General features: G+C 44.1%; 1 protein-coding gene across 3 annotated transcripts in view; it reads right to left on the reverse strand.

Annotated features, from left to right (window-relative positions):
- The window catches only part of LOC136622626 (saxiphilin-like), a 261,639-nt gene that overhangs the window by 15,187 nt on the left and 219,331 nt on the right, over positions 1 to 27,121 (reverse strand). Inside the window, exons 8-17 of one of the 3 annotated variants that reach the window (XM_066598114.1) lie at positions 26,658 to 26,849; positions 24,596 to 24,731; positions 23,013 to 23,068; positions 19,781 to 19,944; positions 18,435 to 18,579; positions 18,182 to 18,330; positions 17,965 to 18,061; positions 10,370 to 10,411; positions 5,300 to 5,464; positions 1,895 to 2,045 (exon numbers count right to left, since the gene is read on the reverse strand). In XM_066598114.1, the coding sequence (XP_066454211.1) occupies positions 1,895 to 2,045; positions 5,300 to 5,464; positions 10,370 to 10,411; positions 17,965 to 18,061; positions 18,182 to 18,330; positions 18,435 to 18,579; positions 19,781 to 19,944; positions 23,013 to 23,068; positions 24,596 to 24,731; positions 26,658 to 26,849 (1,297 nt within the window). The remainder of the gene's footprint in view (positions 1 to 1,894; positions 2,046 to 5,299; positions 5,465 to 10,369; positions 10,412 to 17,964; positions 18,062 to 18,181; positions 18,331 to 18,434; positions 18,580 to 19,780; positions 19,945 to 23,012; positions 23,069 to 24,595; positions 24,732 to 26,657; positions 26,850 to 27,121) is intronic. The other 2 variants (XM_066598113.1, XM_066598110.1) reach the window with 2 other exon arrangements.

A 27,121-nucleotide genomic window follows, 5' to 3' on the forward strand; every position in this document is an offset into this window, starting at 1 on the left:
ATTTCTATGTACCGCCGGTGGCTTCCTGGCACCCACCCAGGCAGTGGGTCCACAGGGAGTTTAACCTACATGTGTCCACTTGTAAAGAACCCCAGTCTGACTGGGGCATGCAGTGTGGGCCGAAACCCACCTGCATTAACCCTTTCCAGTCCACTGTGTGACCTGTGAAGACATTAGGGTTTAAGGCTGTACAGCTCCGTTGTTGGTAGACGTCCGTCGGGGTTCTCTTACTGTATATTGCCAGCCTCTCTGCTGTCGGAGCCTATCCTACGTGTCAGCTCATGCAGTACTGGCTTTAGCCAGCATATAGCGCCGTTGTATAACAGCAGAAAAAGAGTAAGCCCCCTAGGAAAACCATATACAAATTGGATTGGAAAGGGTTAAGCACAACATTACTACCTCAGCTGTGTTGGGCAATGCAATGGGATATTTCTATGTACCGCCGGTGGCTTCCTGGCACCCACCCATGCTGTAGGTGCACACGGACTTTTTACTACATCTGTACACTTATAAAGAACCCCAGTCAGACTGGGGCATGCAGTGTGGGCCGAAGCCCACCTGCATTAAGCACGACATTACTACCTCAGCTGTGTTGGGCAATGCAATGGGATATTTCTGTGTACCGCCGGTGGGTTCCAGGGAGCCACCCATGCTGTGGGTCGACAGGGACTTCACAATAGGGAGTTGTACCTGCCTGTGTCTATGAATTAAAAAGCCCGGTCTGACTGGGGCATGCAGACACCTTGACAGAATGAATAGTGTGTGGCACATAGGTTCCCCATTGCTATGCCCACGTGTGCAGCTCCTGATGGCGGTGGCACAGGATTCTATTTCTCATTGCTTCTGTACAGCATTGTGGGCTATCGCCCCGCCCCTTTTAAAGAGGGTCGCTGCCTAGCCGTGCCAACCTCTGCAGTGTGTGCCTGCGGTCCCTCGTCATGGCAGACGCAATTCTAAATAGACATGAGCGTGGTGTGGCATGAGGGCAGCTGAAGGCTGCCCAGGGACACTTTGGTGTGCGCTGTGGGGGGGGGGAGGGGGGGCGGTTGGGCAGCATGTAACCCAGGAGAAGTGTCAGTGGAGTGTCATGCAGGCAGTGATTGTGCTTTGTTGGAGGTAGTGTGGTGCTTAGCAAAGGTATGCCATGCTAATGAGGGCTTTTCAGAAGTAAAAGTTGTTGGGAGGGGGGGGGCCCACTCTTGCCGGTATTGTGGCTTAATAGTGGGACCTGTGAACTTGAGATGCAGCCCAACACGTAGCCCCTCGCCTGCCCTATCCGTTTCTGTGTCATTCCCATCACTTTCTTGAATTGCCCAGATTTTCACACATGAAAACCTTAGCGAGCATCGGCGAAATACAAAAATGTTCTGGTCGCCCATTGACTTCAATGGGGTTCGTTGTTCGAAACGAACCCTCGAGCATCACGGGAAGTTCGTTCCGAATAACGAACACCCGAACATTTTGGTGTTCGCTCATCTCTACTATATACTTATTCTTTGTAGCTTATTCAGATGAATATAGAAGGTAATGATAATTAAACTGTCTTCCCTGCAGCCTCAGCTAATGCATCTTGGGATAGATATGAAAATGAAACTGAAAGCTCTCTCCATCAAGAAGTTGCTTGGTAAGAATCAGACTGGAAGCTGCAATGCAGGGAAATGGCTGTACTATACAGAATGTGATAAGCAATCAGGTGAGGAAGCAAGCATCGAAAAATATATTCTTTAAATTATGGGTGTATGGGTGGAGATGGAGCAAAATAATCACAAATATACGTGCACAGACAATATGAGTGTGTTCTATGTGCTTATATGTATATACAAGGGCCTTTTTACGGGATACGGCATTTGGTTACATATTAAAAGAATCTGTAAAGTAAATATGGACAACTTGCCTGATAGCTCCGTCATTGCCATAATAAGCCTCTTTGTCACTTAGAGAGCATTTTGTGTTTGCTTCACTGTTGTGTGGATCACCAATACACAGCTCACAGAGATTGGAATCAATGGCCGATCCAGGAGCGCAGCTCTTGCTGAAGAAGGACCCTATTCAGGATACATGAACATTACAGCATATTCATTGACTATAAAAGCAGGATTACCAACCAACCATAAATAATTCACAGTCTATGAAAAAAGGGAACTTCTGGTGAGTGCTCAGGATTTAAAATTCAGGTGTTTATGATTATTCTTTGTAGCTGAAAGTCTTGTACAAGTTATTGTGATTATAATTAGCAGCACTTATGGGTTTCAGTAGATAAGAATGTGTTGTTTTAGTACCCGGCTTATAGAAACACAGCATATTATTTTTATAGAAATAGTTTTGATTTTTGAAGTTTACCAAGTCAAATAAAGCTAACAAAAAATCCCCACAATTCTGGCATTCTGTATTTTTTTGCCCGCATTCATTATGCAGGATAAATATTGTGATATTTTAATATTTCAGAAGTTTACAAACATGGCGATACAAAATGTGTGTGTTTTTTAATTGCTTAGTAGAGATGAGCGAGTATACTCGGTAAAGGCAAATGCTCGAGCGAGCATTGCCTTTAGCGAGTACCTGCCCGCTCGAGATGAAATGTTCGGGTGCCGGCGGCGGGCAGGGAGCTGCGGGGGAGAGCGGGGCGGAACGGAGGGGAGATCTCTCCCTCCCTCTCTCCCCCCCACTCCCTCCTGCTGACAGCCGCTACTCACCGCTCCCCCGCGCCGGCACCCAAACATTTCATCTCGAGCGGGCAGGTACTCGATAAAGGCAATGCTCGCTCGAGCAATTGCCTTTACCGAGTATACTCGCTCATCTCTATTGCTTAGATATTTTATGGGAAAAATGGAAACATTTCTAGTTTTTTTTTACTGTTTAAAGCATTTTATTATGCAAGATTTTCTATATTTTTATTTAGTGCACATAGGAGAATAAACCTTGTGATCATTTCTTTGCTTGTATTATATACTGCAATATTTCAGCATTGCAGTATAAAAGTGTTTTTTAATGTTGCCTATTAAGCCCTCCCAAGGCCAGGGCTCGACAGGCATGCATGCATAGCAGCCTAGGGAGTCTTTACTAGGTTGTTTAGACAGGTGGCTTGCTTTGACCATGGTATCTAAATTGTTAACCATCATGATCAGAGAATAGTAGCTAATTAGCAGTTACCGGTGGTTGTAAGATACTAAAAACAGCTGATAGCCACTGGGTTTGGTGCAGACTCTGTTCCCAAGCCTGTTCCATACACCTTTCACGACTGCATCACATATTTTTACATCTTCCTATTTATATATTTTCTAGAAGAGCATGGATGGCCTTATAAGTATCTTCACGCACTCTCTAGGTGCTCTCCTTAAGGAGAAATGATACCCTTCCTTACCACGTCTATAGGCCTCTCACTAGCTAAGCCAGAAACCTATTGCACACTGATGAGAGGCAAAAACTCCAAAACAGCTGTCTGTGTATGATATTCTGGCTTGGTTTTCCAAGTCCCAGTCATTGTTATAAGACTTGTATAAAGAGTCCATTTGACTTGCAGGAATGCTGCCTTCCACTATGTGGCGCTGCAAAGGTATTGTTCCATCTTCCCATTTCCATTAAAATATACGTTACGCAGTCCAGAAGGGGTTAAGTAAAAGCTGCCAATTTTACAAGATGGATTTGCATACGCACGCACAAAAACACGCTTGTATTTACAACAATGCATTCCCTATGGTGTGTTCACATGTCCGTACTTTGCAGGTGCGTGCCTGCAAAGATAGAACATGCGTGCACCATTAGAAATGCACGCATTGTTTGCAATGGAGCCGCGGCTGCTGCTACATCTGAATGGGTGAGTGAGTGCTGCTCTGATTGGCTGAGCACTGTGACCAATCAGAGGCAGCTCTCAGCTATTGAATGACAGGTGAGAGCTGCCTCTGATTGGTCATGAATGGGTTAGTGAGTGCTGCCTCTGATTGGCTGAGGGCTGTGACCAATCAGAGGCAGCCCATTCAGCAGGCAGGGATTTTAAATCCCCGCCTGCTGAATACTACAAAAAGCAGTTCAGGAAAAGATCCAGCTGGACGCGGCTGATCTCCGGCAGCTGCAAAAAGGTGAGTATATATATATTTTTTTGGATGCTTTTAAGGGAAGGGCTTATATTTGAAGCCCTTCCCTAAAAAATTAATACAGAGCTAGCCGTCAGCCCATTGCTTTCAATGGTGCAGGCTGTATTGCCGGCTCCATTAAATTCAATGGGCGAACATCGTTCTCTTCTGTCACAGCTGTGGCACAGCGGTGGCAGAGGATAGCCGGCAGCGCCTGTGTGACCGAGCCCTTTGGGCTGATAAACGCGACTAGCAGCGGTTTTTTCAGCCGTGACGCTGGCTTCGGTCACGTGACTTTTTGTGCATATCAGTTTTGTGCACAAAAAAATCGCGCGAAAAAACGCCCATGTGACTAAGCTCTAAAAGTGAAGGGAAGTTACAGAAAGAGCGTTGAACAGCCTGCTTTTATGATTCTGTAATCCTTGCCTTTTAAATTAATCTGAAGGATACAATCACACGTAGCCCAAATACTGCAGATTATCCGTAGTAGAATTGCCTGTGGAAGATCTGCAGCATTAAAAGTATAAGCAATGTGATGACATTTCAAGCTATCACATCCATGTGGTATAGAGAAAATCTGCTGCGTCCATTTACTTGCAGTACTAGTTTCACATCTATAGCATGTCAATTGATTTGGCAGATTTTTAGAGCGGATTTCACCCTTTGTATTTGTGCATCGAAATAAATGACAAAAAATATACGATTTGGTGTCGTTTTTGCCGATGTGGATTTTCTACAGACTTGCTGTGGGTTCTGCATTGCAGAAGGTCTGCAGTGGATCCGCCCGGTGTGGCCATACCTTAAAAGCTGGTTATAAGTTTTTTTAAGTTAAATCTATGTGCAGCATTTTCAGCTTTGCATTTCCCTCTTTTTATAGTGCCATTTTCCTATATATAGTTTTAGAACACATTTTAGTGCAGTGCTTCTTAACTCCAGTCCTCACATTCTCCCAGCATGCTATGATTTGAGGATATTCTGTATAGAGGTGACTTGTGGAACTTTCTGCAGCACTTGTGTAATTCTAAGGAAACCTGAACACATGACCTGCTGGGTGGACTTTAGAACACTGGAGTTGAGAAAAACTGTTTAAGTCTTTACTATGGGAATACCCCTCAGATACAAGTGCAATGAAACAATTTCTACAGATTTAACATTTGTTTTACTTTATTGCCATTGAATTTTACAAAAGAAACAATAAATATATATTACATTACATGTAATCCACTCACCCAGGTCACAGCTCTTGGTCTGCTTCTTTATCAGGAGGAGAGGTTTAACCCATTCAGCTGTGTTACTAACTTCAGGGTGACAGGACTTTTTGCCTTTAAGATTGTTCCATGTGATATCTTGGTCTTTCTTCTTTACTAAAGCTACAGTGCTTGGTTCGCCAAAATCTAGACCACATAATAATATACAGTAAGCATAGGACATCTGGGAAATAACAAGCTGGGTATTTGAAGATAGTTTCATGTTGAGGGATATTGACAACAGAAATCATCCTGCATCAGTTTCAAAGATTTCTAATTGTGCAGTGGGGTTTGAAAAGGTTAAACCTCTGAATAAAGGAAAGTTATCCTGGGTACTAGAGTCTAATCTGATATGATCTGTAGAAAAGACCAGTAATGTTGCTGCTTAACAGGATAATGATTAGAGATGAGCAAGCACCCAAATGCTCGTTATTCGAGTCAAGCTTTTCACAAAATTCGAGAGCTCTACTCGAGTAACGAACCCCATTGACTAAAATGGGAGACTTGAGCATTTTAGTATGTGGGCCGCCGGATTCCGAGATTTTTTATTTTTTTTGGGGGGGGGGGGGCCTCTCTCCCGAAAAATTTGCCATTGACGTGCACGCTGTGTCGCGGCGGGGAAGGGCCAAAACAGGCACGTCACAGCGGGGAGGAGACAAAAACTGGGGCGGGGTCGAACACTGCGTGATGCTCGTTCGAGTAACAAGCGCCATCGAGTATGCTAATACTCGAACGAGCATCAAGCTTGGCAGAGTACGTTCGCTCAACTCTAATAATGATATATTGTTGCTAAATTACTACCTGGGCAACTACTGCATGTGTGTTAGGATGTAGTTGCTAGAATATTACTCGGACATCTATTGTGTGTGTGCTAGGATATACCTGCTAGAATATTATCTAGGCAGCTAATGTATGTGTAGCAATGAGGCATAGATGGATGAGATCGCTGTGTAGAATGATGATGTAAGCTAATTGTATATTTTTTTATGATTAACTGTGAAGTTGGGTAATTGTAACAGCTGCTGTCTTGGCCCGTGTGGAGAAGTGTGCAAGGCTGTAAATCCAGACACAGTAACAATTGAGGAATGTTCTGCAACCAGTCATCATGATGGGCAGAGCTGTGCTTGTGTGAACAAATTAGAGGATACGCTGTGCCCCATGGGGTGGTTCCAAGTGAAGTATAAAAAGCAGGTTTTGCCACGCATATTATGGTTGGTTTTGTTGAGTGAAGAGTGCAGAGAGCATTACCAGATGGAACAAAGTTGAAAGCCTGTGTGAGAGGTTGGAAGCAGAGTTATGTGAGTTGTGCCAGAATTTCTGGAGCTTCCTGCTCAGACTGGGGATGCCAGACATTCAGTTGCCCCTGTGTTGTGAAAGAGTAAAACCACCACAAGGACTGGGGCAGTTGCAATGAAACTGTTTCACAGATTACCCGCTAGTGGGTCAGCAGATCACACTGCGGCTTCTCAGACTCATTTAGGAAGGAGTTTGTTATTCACTAGCCTGTCTTTAAAAATGCTTGGCTTCTGCAGTGTAGTGCTGGTGATAGCATAAACTATGTGCTTTTAGATCCAGCATTCCTTGCTTACCTTTAGTATCTTGCTGCAGTCTAGCTTGCTCTTGTCAGTGTAGTTTTGTTCTCATAATTATGTCTAGTGCAGTCCTTGTTTCCTAGCTTTGTGTTTTTTGTATGCTCTTTACTTCTTTGCATATACCTAAAGAAGTTGTTTCATAGCTCAGCTTTGCTTTGTTTGGCTTTCTTGTCTCTGGCTCCTAGTAACCTCTCATTGTTTGTCAAGGACAGTGTTTTAAATAGGGTTTCCATTAAGGATATTTCAGAGTTAGTTCGCCTGCAGACGGCCAGGTCGGATCCGGCTGCGAGAATTCTCGCAGCGGGACCCAAACCGAGCGCCCGCAGAGAGCAGCGCGGAACTCACCCGCTCTGGCTCTTTCATGTGCCGGCTGCCAGGCCGCCGGCGCATGCGCAGTGCGGAGTCGGCGGCCGGGGAGTGACGTTTCTGTGCGGGGCTCTGCGAGCCTTGCACAGAATTAGAGCATGCCGCGTTTTGTTTTCTGCGTGTGTCCTCGTGGAGACAAACCGCAGCCGTCTGCATAGGATTGCGTGTTGTAATGCAATCCTATGCAGGCGTGTACGGGCGGAAATTCTGCGGGGAATTCCACCGCGGAATTTCCGCCCGTCTGCAGGCGGCCTTACTCAAGGACAGTGGTGGCTGGTGTTAGGGTCAGGAATAGATTAAGGTAAGACTTAGGTTTAGCATTAGGGTTAGGTCTGGCTGTTATTTCAGTTTCTATCTACCATTTGTTCCATTATCTGATTGCCGTCATTATCCGATTATCCTTATCATTCTCTTCCTCTTATCTACTTTTGGATTCCTAGTAATTTTTAATGGTATTGATATGTGCTTCATATATTTGTTCATTCGACTGTCCAGTTGTTATGCAATTCATACCTATTGTAAATACTAGGGTTACCTGAGTACCGGGAGATATTATTTGTATCCAGGAAAGGCAACTCCTATAGGTAAAGTCAAGTTCTATCATCTGGTGTCCAACCAGTGTCATTATGTCATGAAACTGAGAAATTACAAATTTTTTTAAGCTGGGAAAGCTGTCTGTTAACCACCATGGCAGTCCGTTTTATAGTTTAGAGATTGAAAAACGGTCTCTTGATGAAATGACTGGTTAGAGTCTCTGGAAACGCATTGAACCTTAGACAGAGGGGATTTCTGACTTCAAAGAAAAAAACAATGCAGCAAATATTATAATATAATGAAAAAAATAGTACTTGCCTCTCCAAACCACTACAGATATTCTAGTAGTCCTTCTGGTCTTTATTTACAAGCGACCAGCATGTGACCATTGCAGCCAATCTGTAGCTCCAGTAATCATATGCCATTCTACTAGCATCATGGCTTTCAGTGCTGACAGTTGATGCCAGTGTAAACAGCCGACATGTGACTGCTGCAATTAAAGACTGGGAAGACTGTGGAAATGCCTGTACTGGATTCAGCAGGGAATTGAGAATTGAGAGGTGAGTAGTTTTTGTTTTACCCAGGGGCGTACCTAAAGGCTCAGGGGCCTGGGTGCAAAAGTTCAGCTGGGGCTCCCCCCCAGGTCCTATTTTCCCCTCGCCCCGTATCTATGTCTGAGGGCCAATGTCCACGTGAGGATTTTATTTATAAAATCCGCACGTGGCCCCCACACGGGAGATCAGTGCATCTTGCTGCCCATAGGGATACATTGTCATCGGTAGGGCAGCTAAAAGCATGCAGATGGGATTCCTTCCCGGCGTGCAGGTCACACGCACAGGAAGAAATCGCAGCATGCTGCATTTTCCTGCGGATCTGCCACACGGACGGCTCCCGCAGGTTCAATTGAAGCCTATGGAAGCAGTTCGTATCCACGGCACAGCACAACAACAGCTGCGGGTGTGCCGCGGATACGCGGGAGAACAGGAGAATTTTTAAAATATTGGTGCGCGAGGAAGAAAGAAAGATCCGACCTGCACAGAGGAGAGCCCCGCAGCGTCCAGAGAGGTGAGTATAATGTATTTTCCCTCTCCATGTCCGCGGGCATGTACGGATTTCACTGCGGGATTCAGCAGTGAAATCCGTGCGTGCGAGTGGACATGAGATAGATGGATAGATATGAGATAGATAGATAGATAGATAGATAGATAGATAGATATGAGATAGATATGAGATAGATATGAGATAGATAGATATGAGATAGATAGATATGAGATAGATAGATATGAGATAGATAGATATGAGATAGATAGATATGAGATAGATAGATAGATAGATAGATAGATAGATAGATAGATATGAGATAGATAGATAGATAGATAGATAGATATGAGATAGATATGAGATAGATAGATATGAGATAGATAGATATGAGATAGATAGATAGATATGAGATAGATAGATAGATAGATAGATAGATATGAGACTAGGCAAGATAGATAGACAGACACATAGAAAGACATACAGACAGACAGATACATACATACATACCCTGGTGCCCAGACTACTTCTCTGCTCAGAAGAGCAGGTGTACGCAGCGTCAGCAGGAACAGGAAGGAAGCAGCAGGGAGATGACATCTTCCCTGGCCACTCGATGTCTTGCTGTGCTGTGCCTGTGTGCCGGTAAGTCCTCTCTGCTTTTTCCCCCACCCCCTCCTCTTCCCCTGTCCTCTCTCCAAGTCCTGCCCCCTCCCTTCCCCTACTCTCCTCCTGGCTTGTGCTGTTGGCCGGACCGCACTAACTTAGCAAGTGGCCGCCGACAGTGCAAAGTGAAAGTCACCTGTATATGCTGCAGGGCGGCCTCTGGGCCCCCTCAAGCGCAAGGGCCAGGTCGCGGTTGCGACCCCGGCACCTCCTACCGGTACGTCTATGGTTTTACCTTATAACACTTGCTGCTATCCGACTGTGTTGACCAGTAAAGTACTTCAAACTTGCAGAAGATGCAGTACATTATCTTAGCTAAGTATTATGGAAATTGTAAAATTCATAAAAATAATATATATATTTTTTCCCCCTATTTTTTCTTTTTTTAAGAAATTCTTTATTTATGAACTTAAAAATATATATATATATATATAAAATGTTTCCATTTGTTATTGTTTATCTAGTGCAATACATTATCTGATATGCTCTTTACACATTACTACATTATGGAATTTTCAGAGCTTGAAACATGTTTAAATGACATTGATCATAAACAAAGCAGAAACAATGGAATCGTCTTGAAGTCGGGAAGAAATTATGTCATTTACAGAGGCAGCAAAGTTTAACTAGATTGTGAAAGCTTTTTGCAACAAGTTCTTATCTTAACCAATTAAATTAAAACCCATTGTAAAGTAATTAAAATCATAAGAAAAGAAAGTTATACCATCTTAAAAGTCATGTTAAACCCTGATACATCTGTTCATCAGTAGACTAAAGCTATTCCCTGGAGCTTAGGTGTACTTTGTGCGTATTGTATAGTGTATATTTTATGCTTACCTAATATATATTTTATGCATACCTGTATATTGTGCCCCAGGTGTCTGGCATGGGCCAAACTCATCTACAAAAAAGAAAAAAGATTCAGATCATTTTATTAATCATCTTTATAAGTGATATATTATAAATTATGTACAGAATGTTTTACCATTTACAAAGATTTATAGGAATGCCAGAATATGCAAAGTCAGGAATCAGTCAGTGCCAACCTAAGTATATATTTTTGGCAATATTTTGGATAATTACCTACATTTCAATTTGTTTGGTCATTCAATAAAACAGATTGTCTGGTTTAGAATATTTATTCTCAAGTTGCCTTTTAGAGTTATTGGAGGGGTATTCTCACCTCAGACACTTATGCCATATCCAAAGAACATGCCATAAATGTCTGATAGTTGTGGGTGACAGCTCTAGGACCCACCTGTTGAGGTTGTTTTGGTCTGTTCTATGGAAGTTACAAAAACAGCTAAGCAAGCTTAGTGTATATATCAATATTAACTCTATCTTCTTAGTCCATGAGAGATATTCGGTATTAATTGCTAAACCACTCTAGACGACCAGGAGTATGACATACAGAGCTTACCCAACCATGGAAAAAGCACCCTAGACATTGTTATGGTATTGTGATTTTGGATGTGGATTTAGGCTGCAACTGGTTTTGCACTGGCTGGAGTAAAGTGTGGAGTCTATAGGATCTTCTGGTTTTCATGCGTAATTCCTAGAGATGAGCGAACGTACTCGTCCGAGCTTGATGCTCGGGCGAATATTAGGGTGTTCGGGATGTTCGTTATTCGTAACGAACACCACACGATGTTCGGATGTTCGGGTTACTTTAACTTTCTTCCCTGAGAAATCTTTTCTATATGCGCTCAATGGGGCCGGCGGCAGCAGCGCCAACCCCATTGAGAACATATAGAAGACAAATCCTTCTTCTCTGCCACAGCTGTAACAGCTGTGACAGAGAAGAACGATGTTTGCCCATTGAATTCAATGGAACCGGCAATACAGCCGACTCCACTGAATGCAATGGGCTGCCGGCGATCGCGGGATGAATTGTCGGAAAGGGGTTAAATATATAAGCCCTTCCCTGCAATTCATCCAGAAATGTGTAAAAATAAAAAATATATATATACTCACCTGGTGCCGGCAGACGGAGTTCAGCGCGGCAGGCTGCAGTTCTCCTGAACTGCTCTGAACAGCTGTGAGTAGTATTCAGCAGCCGGGGATTTAAAATCCCTGCCTGCTGAATAAGATGCCTCTGAATGGTCACAGCCTGACCAATCAGAGGCCAGCCCTCACTCACTCACACCCGAACATTTTGGTGTTCGCTCATCTTTAGTAATTCCCACATGGAGGTATAGACTTTGCTGCAGGATGCTCTCTAAGTTGCAGTCCCCATAATAATCACCATTTGACAGCCAGATGCAACAGTGATGACAGGACCGCAATAGAGATGAGAGAGCACCAAAATGCTTGGGTGCTCATTGCTCGAGTTGAGCTTTCCGCGATGCTCGAGAGTTCGTTTCGAGTAATGAACCCCATTGAAGTCAATGGGCGACTCGAGCATTTTTGTATGGGACTGATGCTCCGCTTAGGTTTTCATTTGTGAAAATCTGCAAAACCTACGAAAGTGATGGAAACGACACAGAAACGGATAGGGCAGGCGAGGGGCAACATGCAGGGCTGCATCTCAGGTTCCCAGTTCTCACTATTAAGCCACAATAGCGGCAAGAGTCTGCCCCCCCCCTCCCAACAATTTTTACTTCGGACAAACCCTCATTAGCAAGGCACACCTTAGCTAAGCACCACACCACCTCCAACTAAGCACAATCACTGCCTGCGGGACACACCGCTGCCTCTTCTCCTGGGTTACATGCTGCCCAACCCCCCGCACGACCCAGTGTCCACAGCGCACACCAAAGTGTCCCTGAGCAGCCTTTAGCTGCCGTCATGCCACACACTGGCCTCATAGCCACACCACCCTCATGTCTATTTATAAGTGCATCTGCCATGAGGAGGAACCAGAGACACACACTGTAGAGGGTTGGCAGGGCCAGCTAACGACCCTCTTTAAAAGGGGCGGGACGATAGCCCACAATGCTGTTGAGAATTGATAATAGATTGACGTTCCATCTTCATTCCAATCCTTTGCCACCTCTGTCAGGCGCTGCAAACGTGGTCATAAAGGGGATTCCGCTGCCAGCCCAGCACTTCTACGCATCTCCACAATGCAGCAATACTCGGTATGGGAAGTATGTGAGCGGGTCCTGGGTCAGCCTCTGTCCCAGCAAACACCTTGTGTGGCCCAAGGTGCTGCAAGTGACATAGCAATGGGGACTCCATGTGTCCACACACTACTCATTCTGTTTGGGTGTCGGATACCTCATCGACAACGCAAGGGGTAAACCATTTGCACTCTGCACCCTACCCAAGTCTGTCAATGTTTTGGGGACAGACAGATACAACTCCACTATGGGAAGTCTGTGTGCACCCACAGCATGGGTGGCTAGCAGGAACCCACAGACAGTACATAAAGAAATCCCATTGCAGTGCCCCGGATAGCTGATGTTACGTGAGAGGAAATACATGTTGGCTGCGGCCCATAGTCTATGCCCTAGACATTCTGTTTTGTTTTTTTTAAAGTGCCAGGCAGGTACAACTCCACTAGGGCAAGTCTGTGTGCACCCACAGCATGGGTGGCTAGCAGGAACACACAGACGGTACATAAAGAAATCCTATTGCAGTGCCCCGGATAGCTGAGGATACGTGAGAGGAAATACATGTTGGCTGCGGCCCAAACTCCATGCCCTAGACATTCTGGGTTTTCCTAAAAGTGTCAGGCAGGTACAACTCCACTATGGCAAGTCTGTGTGCACCCACAGCATGAATGGCTAGCAGGAATCCACAGACGGTACATAAAGAAATCCCATTGCAGTGCCCCGGATAGCTGAGGTTACGTGAGAGGAAATACATGTTGGCTGCGGCCCACACTCCATGCCCTAGACATTCTGTTTTTTTTTTAAAGTGCCAGGCAGGTACAACTCCGCTATGGCAAGTCTGTGTGCACGCACAGCATGGGTGCCTAGCAGGAACACACAGACGGTACATAAAGAAATCCCATTGCAGTGCCCTGGATAGCTGTGGTAACTTTGTGCACCCATAGTATACACAGACCCCTGTAATATTCCTGTAGCAAAGGTATAAGCTGACCCAAGTAACAGTTATGTTGCAGAAGTCTAGGGAGACCCCAGTAACATTTCTGTAGTAACAGTATAAACAGACCCCAGTAACATTTCATTAGCAGAAGTATAGGCAGACCCCTATAACATTTACGTGCCAGAAGTATAGGCAGAACCACAGTAACATTTTAGTAGCAGCAGTATAGGCAGACCCCTGTAACATTTATGTTGCAGCAGTATTGGCAGACCCCTGTAACATTTCAGTAGCAGCAGTATATGCAGACCCCTGTAACATTTCAGTAGCAGCAGTACAGGCAGAGCCCAGTATTTGCAACGGTAGTAACAGTATAGACAGTCCCCAGTAACATTTCTGTAGTAACAGTATAGGCAGACCCCAGTAACATTTATGTAGCAGCACTATAGGCAGACCCCTGTAACATTTCTGTAGCAGCAGTACAGGCAGACCCCTGTAACATTTATGTAGCAGAAGCATAGGCAGACCCCTGTAACATTTATGTAGCAGAAGTATAGGCAGACCCCTGTAACATGTCTGTAGTAGAAGTATAGGCAGACCCCAGTAACATTTCTGTAGCAGCAGTATAAGCAGACCCCCTGTAACATTTACGTGGCAGAAGTATAGGCAGACCCCTTTAAAATTTATGTGGCAAAAGTATAGGCAGACCCCAGTAACATTTATATAGCAGCAGTATAGGCAGACCCCTGTATCAGTTCTGTAGCAGCAGTATAGGCAGACACCAGCACCATTTCTGTAGTAGAAGTATAGGCAGACTCCTGTACAATTTACGTGGCAGCAGTATAGGGAGACCCCCGTAACATTTTTGTAGCAGAAGTATACGCAGACCCCTGTAATATTTCTGTAGTAACACTATAGACAGATCCCAGTAACATTTCTGTAGCAGAAGTATAGGCAGCCCCTTTTAACATTTACGTGGCAGCAGTATTGGCAGACCCCAGTAACATCCTTGTGGCAGCAGTATAGGCAAACCCCTGTAAAATTAACGGGGCAGCAGTATAGGCAGACCCCAGTAACATCCTTGTGGCAGCAGTATAGGAAGACCCCTGTAAGATTTACGTGGCAGAAGTATAGGCAGACCCCAGCAGCATTCAAGTGGCAGCAGTATAGGCAGACCTCTGTAACTTTCTTGTAGCAGAAGTATAGGCAGGCAGGCAGACCCCAGTAAAATTTCTGTAGTAATAGTATAGGCCAACCTCTGAAACATTGGGATACCATGAGCGAATGCGAAGGCCGGAAAAATTAGTTGGATAAGAGTGTAGGCGTGGGCCCCAAAAATTAGTGTACCAAGAGTACAAGTGTACTTCTGAAAAATTTATCAACCAAGAGGGCAGGTAAAACCCATAAACATTTTTTTAAAGATACAGCTCACTGTTGCTAATTTGTAACAGAGCCTGGAGGCAGCCCTGTTGAAAAAATTGGTTCATGTTACAGTCTCAATACTTTTGAAACTTAGAAAAATTGTAAAAACATTGGTAGATGTAGATGAGCCTTTTGGGCTGCAGAAAAATTGGCCATTCAGCGCGATGACATGTTGTTTCTAGAGGAGGAGTAGTAGGAGGAGGACTAATGTCAGAGACAGATTGAAAAAGATAAATGCCCCGTTTTTCCGGTGATAGAGAAGAGTGCTTTTATCTGCGGTTGCAGCGAAAAGTATCTTTAGGTTGCGCTGCTCTCCGCTGGTGTCAAGACGCTAGTGGCAGAGCAAGCCAGCACCTCCAGGGCATACAGCGCAAGTTCGTGCCACGTGTCCCAGGAACTTTCCAAAGATTGGGCATCGGTCAGAACAAACTCCTCAGGTGAGAGAGGAACCATTTTTTCCCAATCAAGGCAGGGGCCCGAGAACAGTTCCTGGGAGCCTGTCTGCTCATCAGAATGTGTAATTTTCATGGAGTGAGGAGGCTGGGATGAAGGAGGAGCAGCAGCCAGAGGATTCAGAGTTGCAGCAGTGGACGGCGTAGAAGACTGGGTGGTCGATACATTGCTGGATGCATTTTCTGCCATCCACGACAGGACCTGCTCACACTGCTCAGTTTGTAATAAAAGTCTACCACGTGGACCCAAAAATTGTGATATGAAGCTGGGGACCCCAGAAACTTACCTCTCTCCTAATCCCGCAGCAGCCGGCTACGATTCACCTGGACCAGGAACTCGGCCTGTGCCCACACCCTCACTTGGACCTCCGCGTCCTCACCCGCGTCCACGTCCTACCCCTACCCCTTAGCATGGTGTATTACGAATAGAGCAGACACAGAGCGGTCTGAATAATTATGCAATTATTGGCGTGCAGTTGGAGGCTGACAGCGGTTATGTAACGCACACTGCAGTCTGAAAAAAATTATACACTAGGCTGCAAAAAGGCCTAGCTGGGTAATAGTGAGCCACTACAACTCCCAGCAGCCACGCAGTAAAATGCACATGGTCACAGGTAGCCCTAAGAAGGACTGTGACAGGATTCTACACTACCACTGTCCCTGCCTCACCAGTACTGCCCCTATACTCTGTATAATTGACTGCAGACTGAGAACGCTATAGCCTGCACAGCTCAAGATGAAAAAAAAAAAATTGTGCAAAACTGCTCCCAGCAGCCACAACAGTAATGCACACGGTCAGATGTGGCCCTAAAAAGGACTGTTGGGGTTCTTGAAGACGCAAACAGTAGCCTAACACTCTCCCTATAGCAGGAACAGCACTCTCCCTAATCTCTGCCAACATGTGTCTGAGGCGAGCCGCGGGCGGGACCGCTTTAAATATTCAGCGGTCACTTGATCTCACCAACCACTCACTGCAGGGGGTGGGATAGGGCTGGAATGTCACAGGAGGAAGTTGTAATGCCTTCCCTGCATGTCTATTGGCTAGAAAATGGCGCTAAACATGCAGGGAAGGAAATAGAATTGAGTCGAGTACCGCGTGGTGCTCGTCTTGAGTAACGACGTTGAGTAACCCTAATACTCGAGCAAGCATCAAGCTCGGACGAGTACGTTCGCTCATCTCTAGACCGCAACAAGTCCGAACTTGGAACAGGACTGTGGACCGACAGGAATGTGAAACAGAACCAAAGAGACCAAATATGGAGCTTGGAAAAGGACTTTGAAGCCAGGACAGCAACATGAAACAGGACCAGCAAGACCAAACGTGAAGTGTGGAGCAAGACCAGCCAGACGAGGAATAGATCACGATCTGGAACTAGGATCATGGTAACCAGGGACACAACCAAGAACATGAAAATCAGGAGCATGTTCAGGAGCTGAAAATAGTGGCACAGACACCAGAGGCAAGGCTGGGTGCTCAAACCAGGAACATGGACATCGGGTACAGGCAGGAGCTGGAATGTGATCACAGCACAGGAGCATGAACACAGCACTGGAGTGTTCACAGCATAGGAATGACAAATAGGAGGTTAATCAGAAAGTCAGGGGTCAGACCGCGGTGGAGCCACAATAGAGCCAAATTTTAACACAAGATGAAGTTCAGATACAGGTATATACACATATGTTCAGAGTTCGGATTGAACAGTAGGCCGAGATACAGAACTCAGATTACAGACTCTGATTCAGGGTTCACAATAGAGGAAGTAATAAGAGTGAAGTCCAGCACCAGAAGAATAATAAATGTTAAACATTAGAGATGAGCGAACGTACTCGGATAAGCACTACTCGTCCGAGTAATGTGCTTTATCCGAGTATCGCTGTACTCGTCTTGAAAGATTCGGGGAGCGCCGCGGAGCTGCAGGGGAGAGCCGGGAGAAACGGAGGGGAGATCTTTCTCTCCTTCTCTCCCGCCCGCTCTCCCCTGCTCCCCGCCGCAACTCACCTGTCAGCAGCGGCGCTCCCCGAATCTTTCAAGACGAGCACAGCGATACTCGTATAAAGCACATTACTCGGACGAGTAGTGCTTATCCGAGTACGTTCGCTCATCTCTATTAAACATCCAATTTATTGATATGCATGAAAAGTTCATTAATCAAACATAATGGTTCCTGCTTACACATATTGAGTCCCCCCCCCAAAAAAAACAAACAAAAAAAACGGTTCTTACTCATAGCATCATAGCATTTTGGGGGGTTTTGAAATACTTAATCCACATATGGGAGCTACACTGTGAACTGTTGACACTCAGATAGTGAGTGAGAGACCTGGGTCAGTTACATAAGCATGGATATCAAATAGGATGTTTAAAACCTGGGGAGTGCTAAACATTTCCAATGTCTTGACATCTGACCCCACTTGTTGATCGTGCATAGTAAACAGAATTTTCTGATCTCTTGGCCAGATAGAAATTTTAATTTCGAGATTTGCAAACCTTACTCATGTTGTGCCACACGTTGGGTAAAACTAAAGGTAGATGTTGGGCTAAACTGAGAATATATTACAGATTAAAAGTTCTGGGTTTAGATGAAGTTACCTTTATTGTGGTACTCTTCAAATGCTGGAATTAGTCCACAGGTCAGAGCTGCATGCGTGTGTTTTCCAGGGAGACTCACTACATCAGCTTCACCTTTCTGCATCCAATAAAAAACCATGTTACTGATGCCTGCACACTTACCACCTTACTGATGTTCGCCATCTTTGAGCTAACCCAGATAGCGCTTAGTGCATACTTGCTAGTAAAGATTACTTACCAGAACTTTTTCAATACACTCTTCTGCCGACGATGGCTCGGTGCATTTAATAGCTCCACCACTTACTGAGGACCAGTCATCACATTTTAACTTCTCCTTCTCGCTAAGTGTACACCAGCGCACCTCGTTGTTGGATGGAGGATGTTCTCCTAATGGAAAAATTCAATTGCCACTATAACAATATTCAAACAAATGCATTAGACCTTGTTTAAAGTATATAATGCCAGGATTAATTTACACGCATGTTCCCTACCGTGTAGAGCTTTCATGGCATCGGACAATTCTGGTCCCAAAAACAGAAAAGTGTCCATTGCTGATGGAAGAGCGATCAAATTCGTAGTAGTGTCCTCAAATAGAAAACTCTTCCCATGTGTGGAGCTGAATAGTTTCTTCTGAGACTGGATGAAATATACAAAGGGACAACATGGAAAAGTATAAACTACTACAACTCACTACTAACTGCAAAACTTTTTTTTTATAAAGGTGACGTATTCAAGCCTTGTCTTGAGACTCACTCAGTTGTGTTAAAGCTTAAATGTTTTTATTTTTTACCAAGAAAGACTTTTATCACCTATTAATAAGTCCTGTGTCACCCTTTGCTCGTCACTGCAAGCTCACAGCATACACCAGCTTGTGGCACACGTAGGTTGTTCCATGAAAATGAATTATCTCCTATCCATGGGAAATGGTTTAATTTATTGATTGGTGAGGGTCTGACCACTGGGACCCCACTGATGAAGAGGATCCAGAGCAACTCACAATGAAGGCAGCAGTCGCACATGCACACTGCCGCTACATTCATCTCAATGGGACCACCATAGATAGCTGAGTTCAAGCGCTCAGCTATCCCCAGCAATTATATAGAAATGAATGGAGTAGTGGTGCACATGCGTGATCACCATTGCATTAATTTGGGGGATCCTCTGGATCCTTGCTCTTGGGATCAGTAGGGTCCCAGTGTTTGGGTTCTCCCCAATCAGCAAGTTACCCCTTTTCCTGTAGATATGGGGCAAGTGTGTTCATGGGGCAACCCCTTAAAGCTTTTCTGTACTGTATGTGCAGTTGTGTTTAGGAGACAATCAGTCACCAGCAGCTATGATGTAACATCTCTAAAACACAGCTTTTTACCTCTGTATCTTATTGCATCTGACCCAGTGTGTTGTAAAGTGATATCACTTTAAAACACAAAAAACTTTGAAGGAGATGCAACACTATACCAGCATGCCCCCTTCATTTTCAGGATTTGTGTAGGTCCCACACATCAGACTCCCACCAATTATAAAGTAATGGAATATTCTAGCAATATGCCATCACTTTATACAATGGAAACACACATTTAATTAAAATAGACATCATACTGCAGATAATGGTGTAATGGCCTCATTTCAGATGAAGCTTCAAACACTAAGAAGCTGAACTGATCTTGTATCTTGACTCTGGTGCCTCAGTGAGCACAACCGGCTCTTACCACCAAAGAGGACACAATGTTGAGGACATTAAGATGGTAAAGGCCAATATTATAGTATACACTGTGATTAGACATACTTGGCCTGTAAGAGTATACCAACAATTTCATATAATGCTTGTAAGTTTACCTACCTGAGCTCCCAGAAGATACTCAGTGATGTCATTAATCTTGTCTCCAGAGCTTCTGGTCACCACAGCATGTCTGGGGACTTTTCCAAAGTTACAGTCTTTATATTGGCTTAGCTCTCTTCTAGTATTGTCTGGACATAGCAGCTCAAAACTGTCCAAGTGTTCCTCTATAGAACAATACATGGAATTTATAATGGAGGAAAGTACAGTATATACTATACACTATATAGTAAAATTTGATATATATGGACAAGTAAATTGACAAATATGTAATCATTTTAGGGATTTCACTTTATACCTGTAGATGTTGGTGATGTTTACTATGTATTAAATGATAAATGAGAGGTTACAGCATAAAAGCAGGAGTTGTGAAAGGAAAACCAAAGGGAGAGCTGAACTGAACCCCAGAGAGCTGGAGATGGTGCTGCCCGAGACAGAGCGGAGCAGGATCAACTGATGCCAGCTGAGAGTAGCGCTCCCAACCCCAGACAACACTGCAGAATTACTTGGGTCGGTAGAAGCGGCGGCTCACACTCTTTTCAGAGTCCCATGCGCGCATTTCTCTCATAGGGTTGTATAGGAGGGCACGGGACTGAAAACAGTCGGATTTTCCAGCACGCACAGCCTTCAGAGGGCAATAGCACTGGATCACGGGAGTGTACGAGTATAAAAAAATAGATCGTCCGGCTCCCTGTCACGTCCTCCAACAGACCCATAACTTAATTTATGGTGCAATGAGGACGTGACAGGTTCTCTTTAACCCCTCAAGGACTAGGCTGTTTTGTACCTTAAGGACCAGACACTTTTTAGGGATTTTACCCATGTGGTGGTTTAACTGCCCTATATTTTTTCCTTCAGCTACCAAAATTATTTTTGCTGCGTTTTTTCCCCCCCATGACATATAGGACTATATTTCTTATATCTTTTTCACTTACTTTTTTCCCTGTTTTTTTTAGTTTTATTCGTATATTTACGCTAAAATAAAGTATGGCAATGGATTCCTCATTTTGTTTTGGATGCTTTGATATATAATCTGTATGGTTTTGGATTACAGGGTGCATACAGCGACAGTTTTGGTTGGTGTCGGCTTTGAGTTATTTTCACATATATGTATATATATATATATATATATATATATATATATATATATATATATATATATATATATCTTTATTTTATTATGTAATTTGGTTTTACTTATTTATGTAATTATATATTTTTTTACCATATATGTCCCTCATAAAGTTATACAAGACCTCTGGAGGACATTCACATGTTTTTGTGTTTTGAGAGGAAATTGCGATTTTGCCGCAATGTGTTTTTAACATTAGAAAGACCCATAGACACCTGGAAAAAAAACACAGCAAATTCACAAACGCTAGTGGGAAGTCACTCTAAGGTTGACCCAAGAAATGCAATTCTGATTGGTTGGGGTTTTAGCAGCGAGAGCCCGATCTTCAGAACGCTGCTTGTCATTGTGGGGGTTGCTTCTTCCTCTGCAGTGATATCACTGTGAAGGGAGTGCCGGCCGAGGATGCGTGGTCAGCAGCACTCAATTCATTTCAATTGGGCTGATGGAAATACCCGAGTGGCACCAGCAGTCCCACCATTGCAGGTGAATGGAGTGTTAGTGCTCTTGCACAACCAGCATTTCATTCAGGCTCCTCCTCACTGTGGGGGATTCAGTAACGCGACAGTGAGGAGGACAGGAGACACAGAACTCACATTCTCAGGATCAGTGGAAGATGCTTACCGATCAGCAAGTTATCTCCTATCCTGTAGGTATGAAATAACTCCCAATTCTGGTACAACCCCTTTGAACTTCATTAACTTATTTTTACTATTATTTGCTTCATTAGAGGGCTTGAACTTGCGATTGTTTGATAAATATACTAGATATTGATAGATTGATATATATTGGACTATTCCCAGCATCCTGTTTGCCAGATACCAGCAGAGCTTAACAGCCTAAAATCCACAGCAGTCCTGGGAACTTTTACAAGGCCACAGTCTGCCATGGCAAGCAAACAGCACTCCACAATCTTGTTGCGGGGTGGGGGGCAATTGGGGAACAGAGGGAGTCTCCTTACTCTATTGTAATGGCCCAGAGTTAATGGGGTCCCTTCCAGAATGTTCTATATCTGTCTCGTGTCACTGTTTTGTCAGTGTCTTCTTTGTAGACTGCATTAGATTTATGTGTACTGGATGTCTGTAAGACTGAATGAGTTAATGTCTGGTATGTTCTATCCTGTCTGAAAAATGTATCATTTTTTGTGTATTGTTTGTAGTCACCTGATGGTGTTATATATATGTGTTTGCAAGGAGTCAATAGTCAGTGAGAGTGTGAGCAAAGAGAGAGTCTTCCAAGAGAGAGAGGCTGTCAGGTCAGTCTGTGCGTGAAGTATGGAGAAGGCCGAGTGATTGCCTGATGCTCATCCTGGTCCTGTTCAACCCAGGGATCCTCGGTGATACTGCTGAGTACTGAGAGAAAGGAACAGCTTATAAGTGAGGAGAGAAGACAGCAAGAGTGAGTGTTGTTGCCGGTGTAGAAAGCGATTGCTGAGAATAAAAGGATCTGTAGATAGCTTGGCCTGTGGATTGTTCCAATACCCCGTGAGCTCCACCGTGGGTTAATTCTGTTAATCCTTGTACTGTATACCATTGTACTGAGACTGTTATATCACTTTAGTAAGAAGTTTAAGTAAATGGACAAGATCAACCATTCCCAATTTTGTTCCAAAAATATACTCTTCTAGTGTGGGACTACTTTATTTGTCTACAAGATCCATCCCAAGAGAAGGAACGGTGGCGTCACGAGTGACAATTGGACTTAAGGTAACCCCCGCTACTTTCTCTGTGATCTCCCCCAGCAGTGACGGGATTGGATCCCGAGCTACTCTCAGGGGAGGAGATGATACAGCCTTGTGACGAGGATAACATCTCTACCCTGCTGTCTCCTCGGCTTTGGGCTTACTCCTCAGATGCTGCACTATCAAGTCATTTAAATGTCAGTACTGATCACTGCATCTAAAGAGTTAACCTCCAGGATCGATTTTATCTCTTATCCCGACTGCTGCGGTTGGGTGTGAGCTGTATTTTACAGTCAGCACCATACTAACCCTGTGTACGTTAATTAGCATAATATTGGGGGAGGGGTTTATTTATGTCCATAATCTCTGTGCAACAAGTCAAGGGATTTATTCAAAAAGCTAAATGTTTATCTGAATAACATTACCTGATAATACGCTGCTTTCCACAAAAGCCACGTCTCCTTTATCATCGCTCAAGCACCTGGCCAGAGAAAAAAGTGCATGCAGTCATTAGGCCGCCATTATTCTATAGAACCAGCTGCAAGTGTTCAGGAAAAAAGATGGCTATAATGAATACATAACGTAGCACCTGCTAGAGGCAGATTCACCTACCGGCACAGGAGGTTGGTAGGCGGTGATCTGCAAAGGGAATTTTCTAAAGTGCTAATCTAACATGTATACATGTTAGGCCAGCTGCAAACGGGCGAGCTGGATTATGCATGCATGATCCCACAGCGGAATCTGGCTAAGGCCACGGCAGGTGACTCTGCGTACCTGCAGTATCTGTATTGTGGATGACTGCGGTGGCTCACCGGTGGTCATGCACGGTACAGATTTTTTTCCCCAATATTTGTACTTCCCACGCCATCGCCAGGAGATGATTCAGGTGTGTTAATTGCATATGGGCTGTGGGCCGGATAGCTTCCATTGACTTCAATGGAGGCAATGTGCGTTGAGTCTGCAGCAAACTAGAGCATTCTGTGACCTTTCCTCCACTTGCGGAATATGCAATTCATACGCATGAGTGTGAGCAAAAAAGAGAATTTGCATGCTTTGCAATGCAACCGTTCTTCCGTGTTTGCTCCATGCGGATTCCAATTGCGGATTCCGCAATTGGAATCCGCCTGTGTGAGACCGGCCTTATCCTGGTGTTGTTCGGTTTGTTATCAAAACAACTCTGCCATCATGTGTATGCATTATGTAACTACACAATATGCCTTACATTTACTCATCATCACCATAGCCTCTCTACAGGGTGGTCAAAGAAAAGTAGGCCGGCATCACACTGCTATGAAGGCTGTCTAAAAGACAACCTGTCTTTGTTGCCCATAGCAACCAATCACATCACAGCTTTCATTTTTTATACTACTGGGATAAAATGAAAAATCTGCTGTGATTGGTTGATATGGGCCACACACATTTAGTTTTAGACAGCTTTCATAAGAGTGGGATTAATTTTCTGTGGCCCACCCTATATAACAAACTTCCTTGGATTGTTGTTTGCAGAAAAATATTTTAATTAGATGCACTAAGAATAAAAGAAAAGCCTGCAGAGACTTTTGAAAAATTCCACCAGTGTCTACAAAAGTAGGCCAGTGGGGCGACCTGCAAAGTAACCTCCACGTTGGTTTGCCTGAGTGTTTTGTGTATTTCAAGTAGTTGACGTCTTTGTTTTGTTATACTATTATTCCTAATTCCACTGAGTAATGCAAATCTGGTGCTGACTCCTGTTATCGTGTACAAAATATGCACCTCATGAAGAATTGATCAAAATATTCAGGTCATCTGGGACAATATAACAAAATGAAGCGGGTTATGTATTTTAGTAAGTCTGGTACAATTTATTATTATTGCTATTATCATTAGATTTACAATATTTGTGCTATATGCTAGTATTTCTACATCAGCATCTAGTATATCTAAAGTTGTCTTATCAACAGGTTCACTTCATTGTCCTGAGCTTGCAAACTAGAGAAGGACTTACAGTACTTAATAACTTCCAACTTACTTGAAGGCTCCTTCATCCCCGTAGTATGGTTCTTCAGAACTGTGCTTGCAGTTAGCTTCCTTTCCTGCACACTGCTTACACAAGTTTGTCTCTTTGGCTCCTGGAGCACAGCTGGATAAGAAGAACTCTGAAGCAGCTATGGTGGAAACAGAACACCATCAACTTATAGAGACTGCCACCAACCCACACAGAAGAACACTGTTATATATTACCCAAAGTTGTCCGGTATAGAAGCATAGCAGGAGAAGAACCTTTCCATTAGGCCATAAAGACAGTAGGTCAGAAATGGTATAGTTTTTCCTTAAGGAAAGCACCTAGTGAGGAGAGTTATAGGGCCATGCATGCTCCTCTGGGAAATTTATGCAAATGGAAGATGAAACAAGTGCCTCTACAGCACCACCTATTAGAAGGTAGCATTCCTGCAAGTCAATGTCAGACCTTTTAACAGGCCTTGTAACAATGACTGGGAATATAAGCCAAAGCCAGAATCCTCTCGGGAAGGAATATATAAACAATGTATAAAACCTCCAGGAATTACTCTTCTCTTGTATTAAAAGTATGTACAATAGCCTCAGTAGCACATGGTAATACTTTCATTACAAATTGATGAGGAATGGCTAGAAATCTGCACAACAGAAAATTCTGGTATTGAATTGAACAAAAGAATGCAGTTATAGAAACGGATCAGTATGATGGAAATGCAGATGGCCTTAGGGTGCCTATAGTGTCCAGTGAGATACTGTTTGCTCCAGGCATATGGAGGTACAGTATAAGCCTATAGATTTCTGAAAGGATGTCAAATTCGGTATATATGACATATATGCCAAATATGGCTAAATAATGACCCCTTGAAGGGTTGTCTAACCAAAAAGAACCCCAGTGTTAAGTTGATTTCTATGGGTCATTCTTCTGAAACAAAGATTTGGTGAGTCATGCATTTACCCATCAGCAACTACAGGGAATATGAACGACCAATTAGCGATAAATCACTGATTGGATCATTCATGCAGACCACTGCATCATTCAGTTTAATCAGGTAGTTGCTCATCTATGAACGATTGCTTGTTTACTGTGAATGGAGGCAAGCAGGTTGGAATGATCCCCAGTCTGATCCACCTCCATTTACTGAGTGATTATCCTCCGGAGTAAAAGCTCAGGAATGATCATTGCTGGGATGGCTCTCGGGTGCTTCAGTGCCCAACAATTAGCCTGTGTAAAAGGGGCTTTAGAATAACCCTACCCGTTAGCCTTTTGAAGGGGCCACAGTCCTTAGACAAGTGCTTTTGGCCTCTACATTGTATCTTAGATATACACTTGAATAAGACTAAGCTTCAGGAAGACCTTGTAACCTATGACCGCAATGTTATAGGCCAAAGAAGAGGCCGCAGCACTCGCCTGAGGATCACCTTCCGGCCTCAGTCAGACGGGTGTTTTTTTGCGCGATTTGCGCATCGCATGATGGATGGATGGATGCATGATGGATGCGCATGCGCAAATCGCGTGACCGGGGGGCGAAAAATCGCCCGAAAAATCTGCTCCTAGCCGCATTTCATTAGAAACGGGCCGGAGCTGTCCAGCGCATTGAACTCAATGGAGTTGGCAATACAGCCGGCTCCATGGAAAGCAATGCGCTGCGGGCGATCGCGGAATGAATTGTCGGGAAGGACTTAAATATATAAGCCCTTCCCTGCAATTCATCCAGAAACGTGTTAAAATAAAAAAAAAAATGTATACTCACCTTTCCGCTGCAGCCGGAGTTCTGCCGCGGCCGCCGGCAGTTCTCCTGAACTGCTTTTCTATACTATTCAGCTGCCGGGGCTTTAAAATCCCCGCCTGCTGAATGAGCTGCCTCTAATTGGTCACAGCCTGACCAATCAGAGGCAGCTCTCACTCACACACCCATTCATGAATTCACGAATGGGTGAGTGACTGCTGCCTCTCAATGGCTCAGCGGGACCTATATTAAGGACAGATCATCAATTGTTAAATTCTAGTAACCACTTTAACATATAAAAATCATGTTAAACCTTGTGTCTTTTGCTTCATCCGTACTCTCTTGTACCTTTCTCAAGAGTTTTTTCCTTAGGTCCTTTCCACACCAACAAGTTCTTCTTCATGAGTGCGTACAGTGGCGCAGCCCACCCTGCTGCCGTTCCCACCGCAGAATGACAAGATCTCTTGCCCTTCAGTTGGTCAAATTGTAATGTACTTGATTTTTTCACCACAGCTACTGCATAATGGCACGTCACTGGTTCTGAAACATCACATACAAATGTATGAGACTGTAAGACACATTTAGCACTTATTGTTAGATCTTCAAGAAAAAAATCTAAAAACTTCATAATGAGACTATTTTATCATTAGATGCCGCTGCTGCCTTCACTGTATACACAGGAACAGTCTGTGTTGCCACCTTTTCACTAAAATATACTGACCAAGCTAAAAAAGATTTGGGGCATGGCTTAAAGGGGTTGTCCCGAGGCAGCAAGTGGGTCTATACACTTCTGTATGGCCATATTAATGCAC

This window comes from Eleutherodactylus coqui, chromosome 1 (assembly GCF_035609145.1).
Source record: "Eleutherodactylus coqui strain aEleCoq1 chromosome 1, aEleCoq1.hap1, whole genome shotgun sequence".
NCBI classification, from domain to species: domain Eukaryota; kingdom Metazoa; phylum Chordata; class Amphibia; order Anura; family Eleutherodactylidae; genus Eleutherodactylus; species Eleutherodactylus coqui.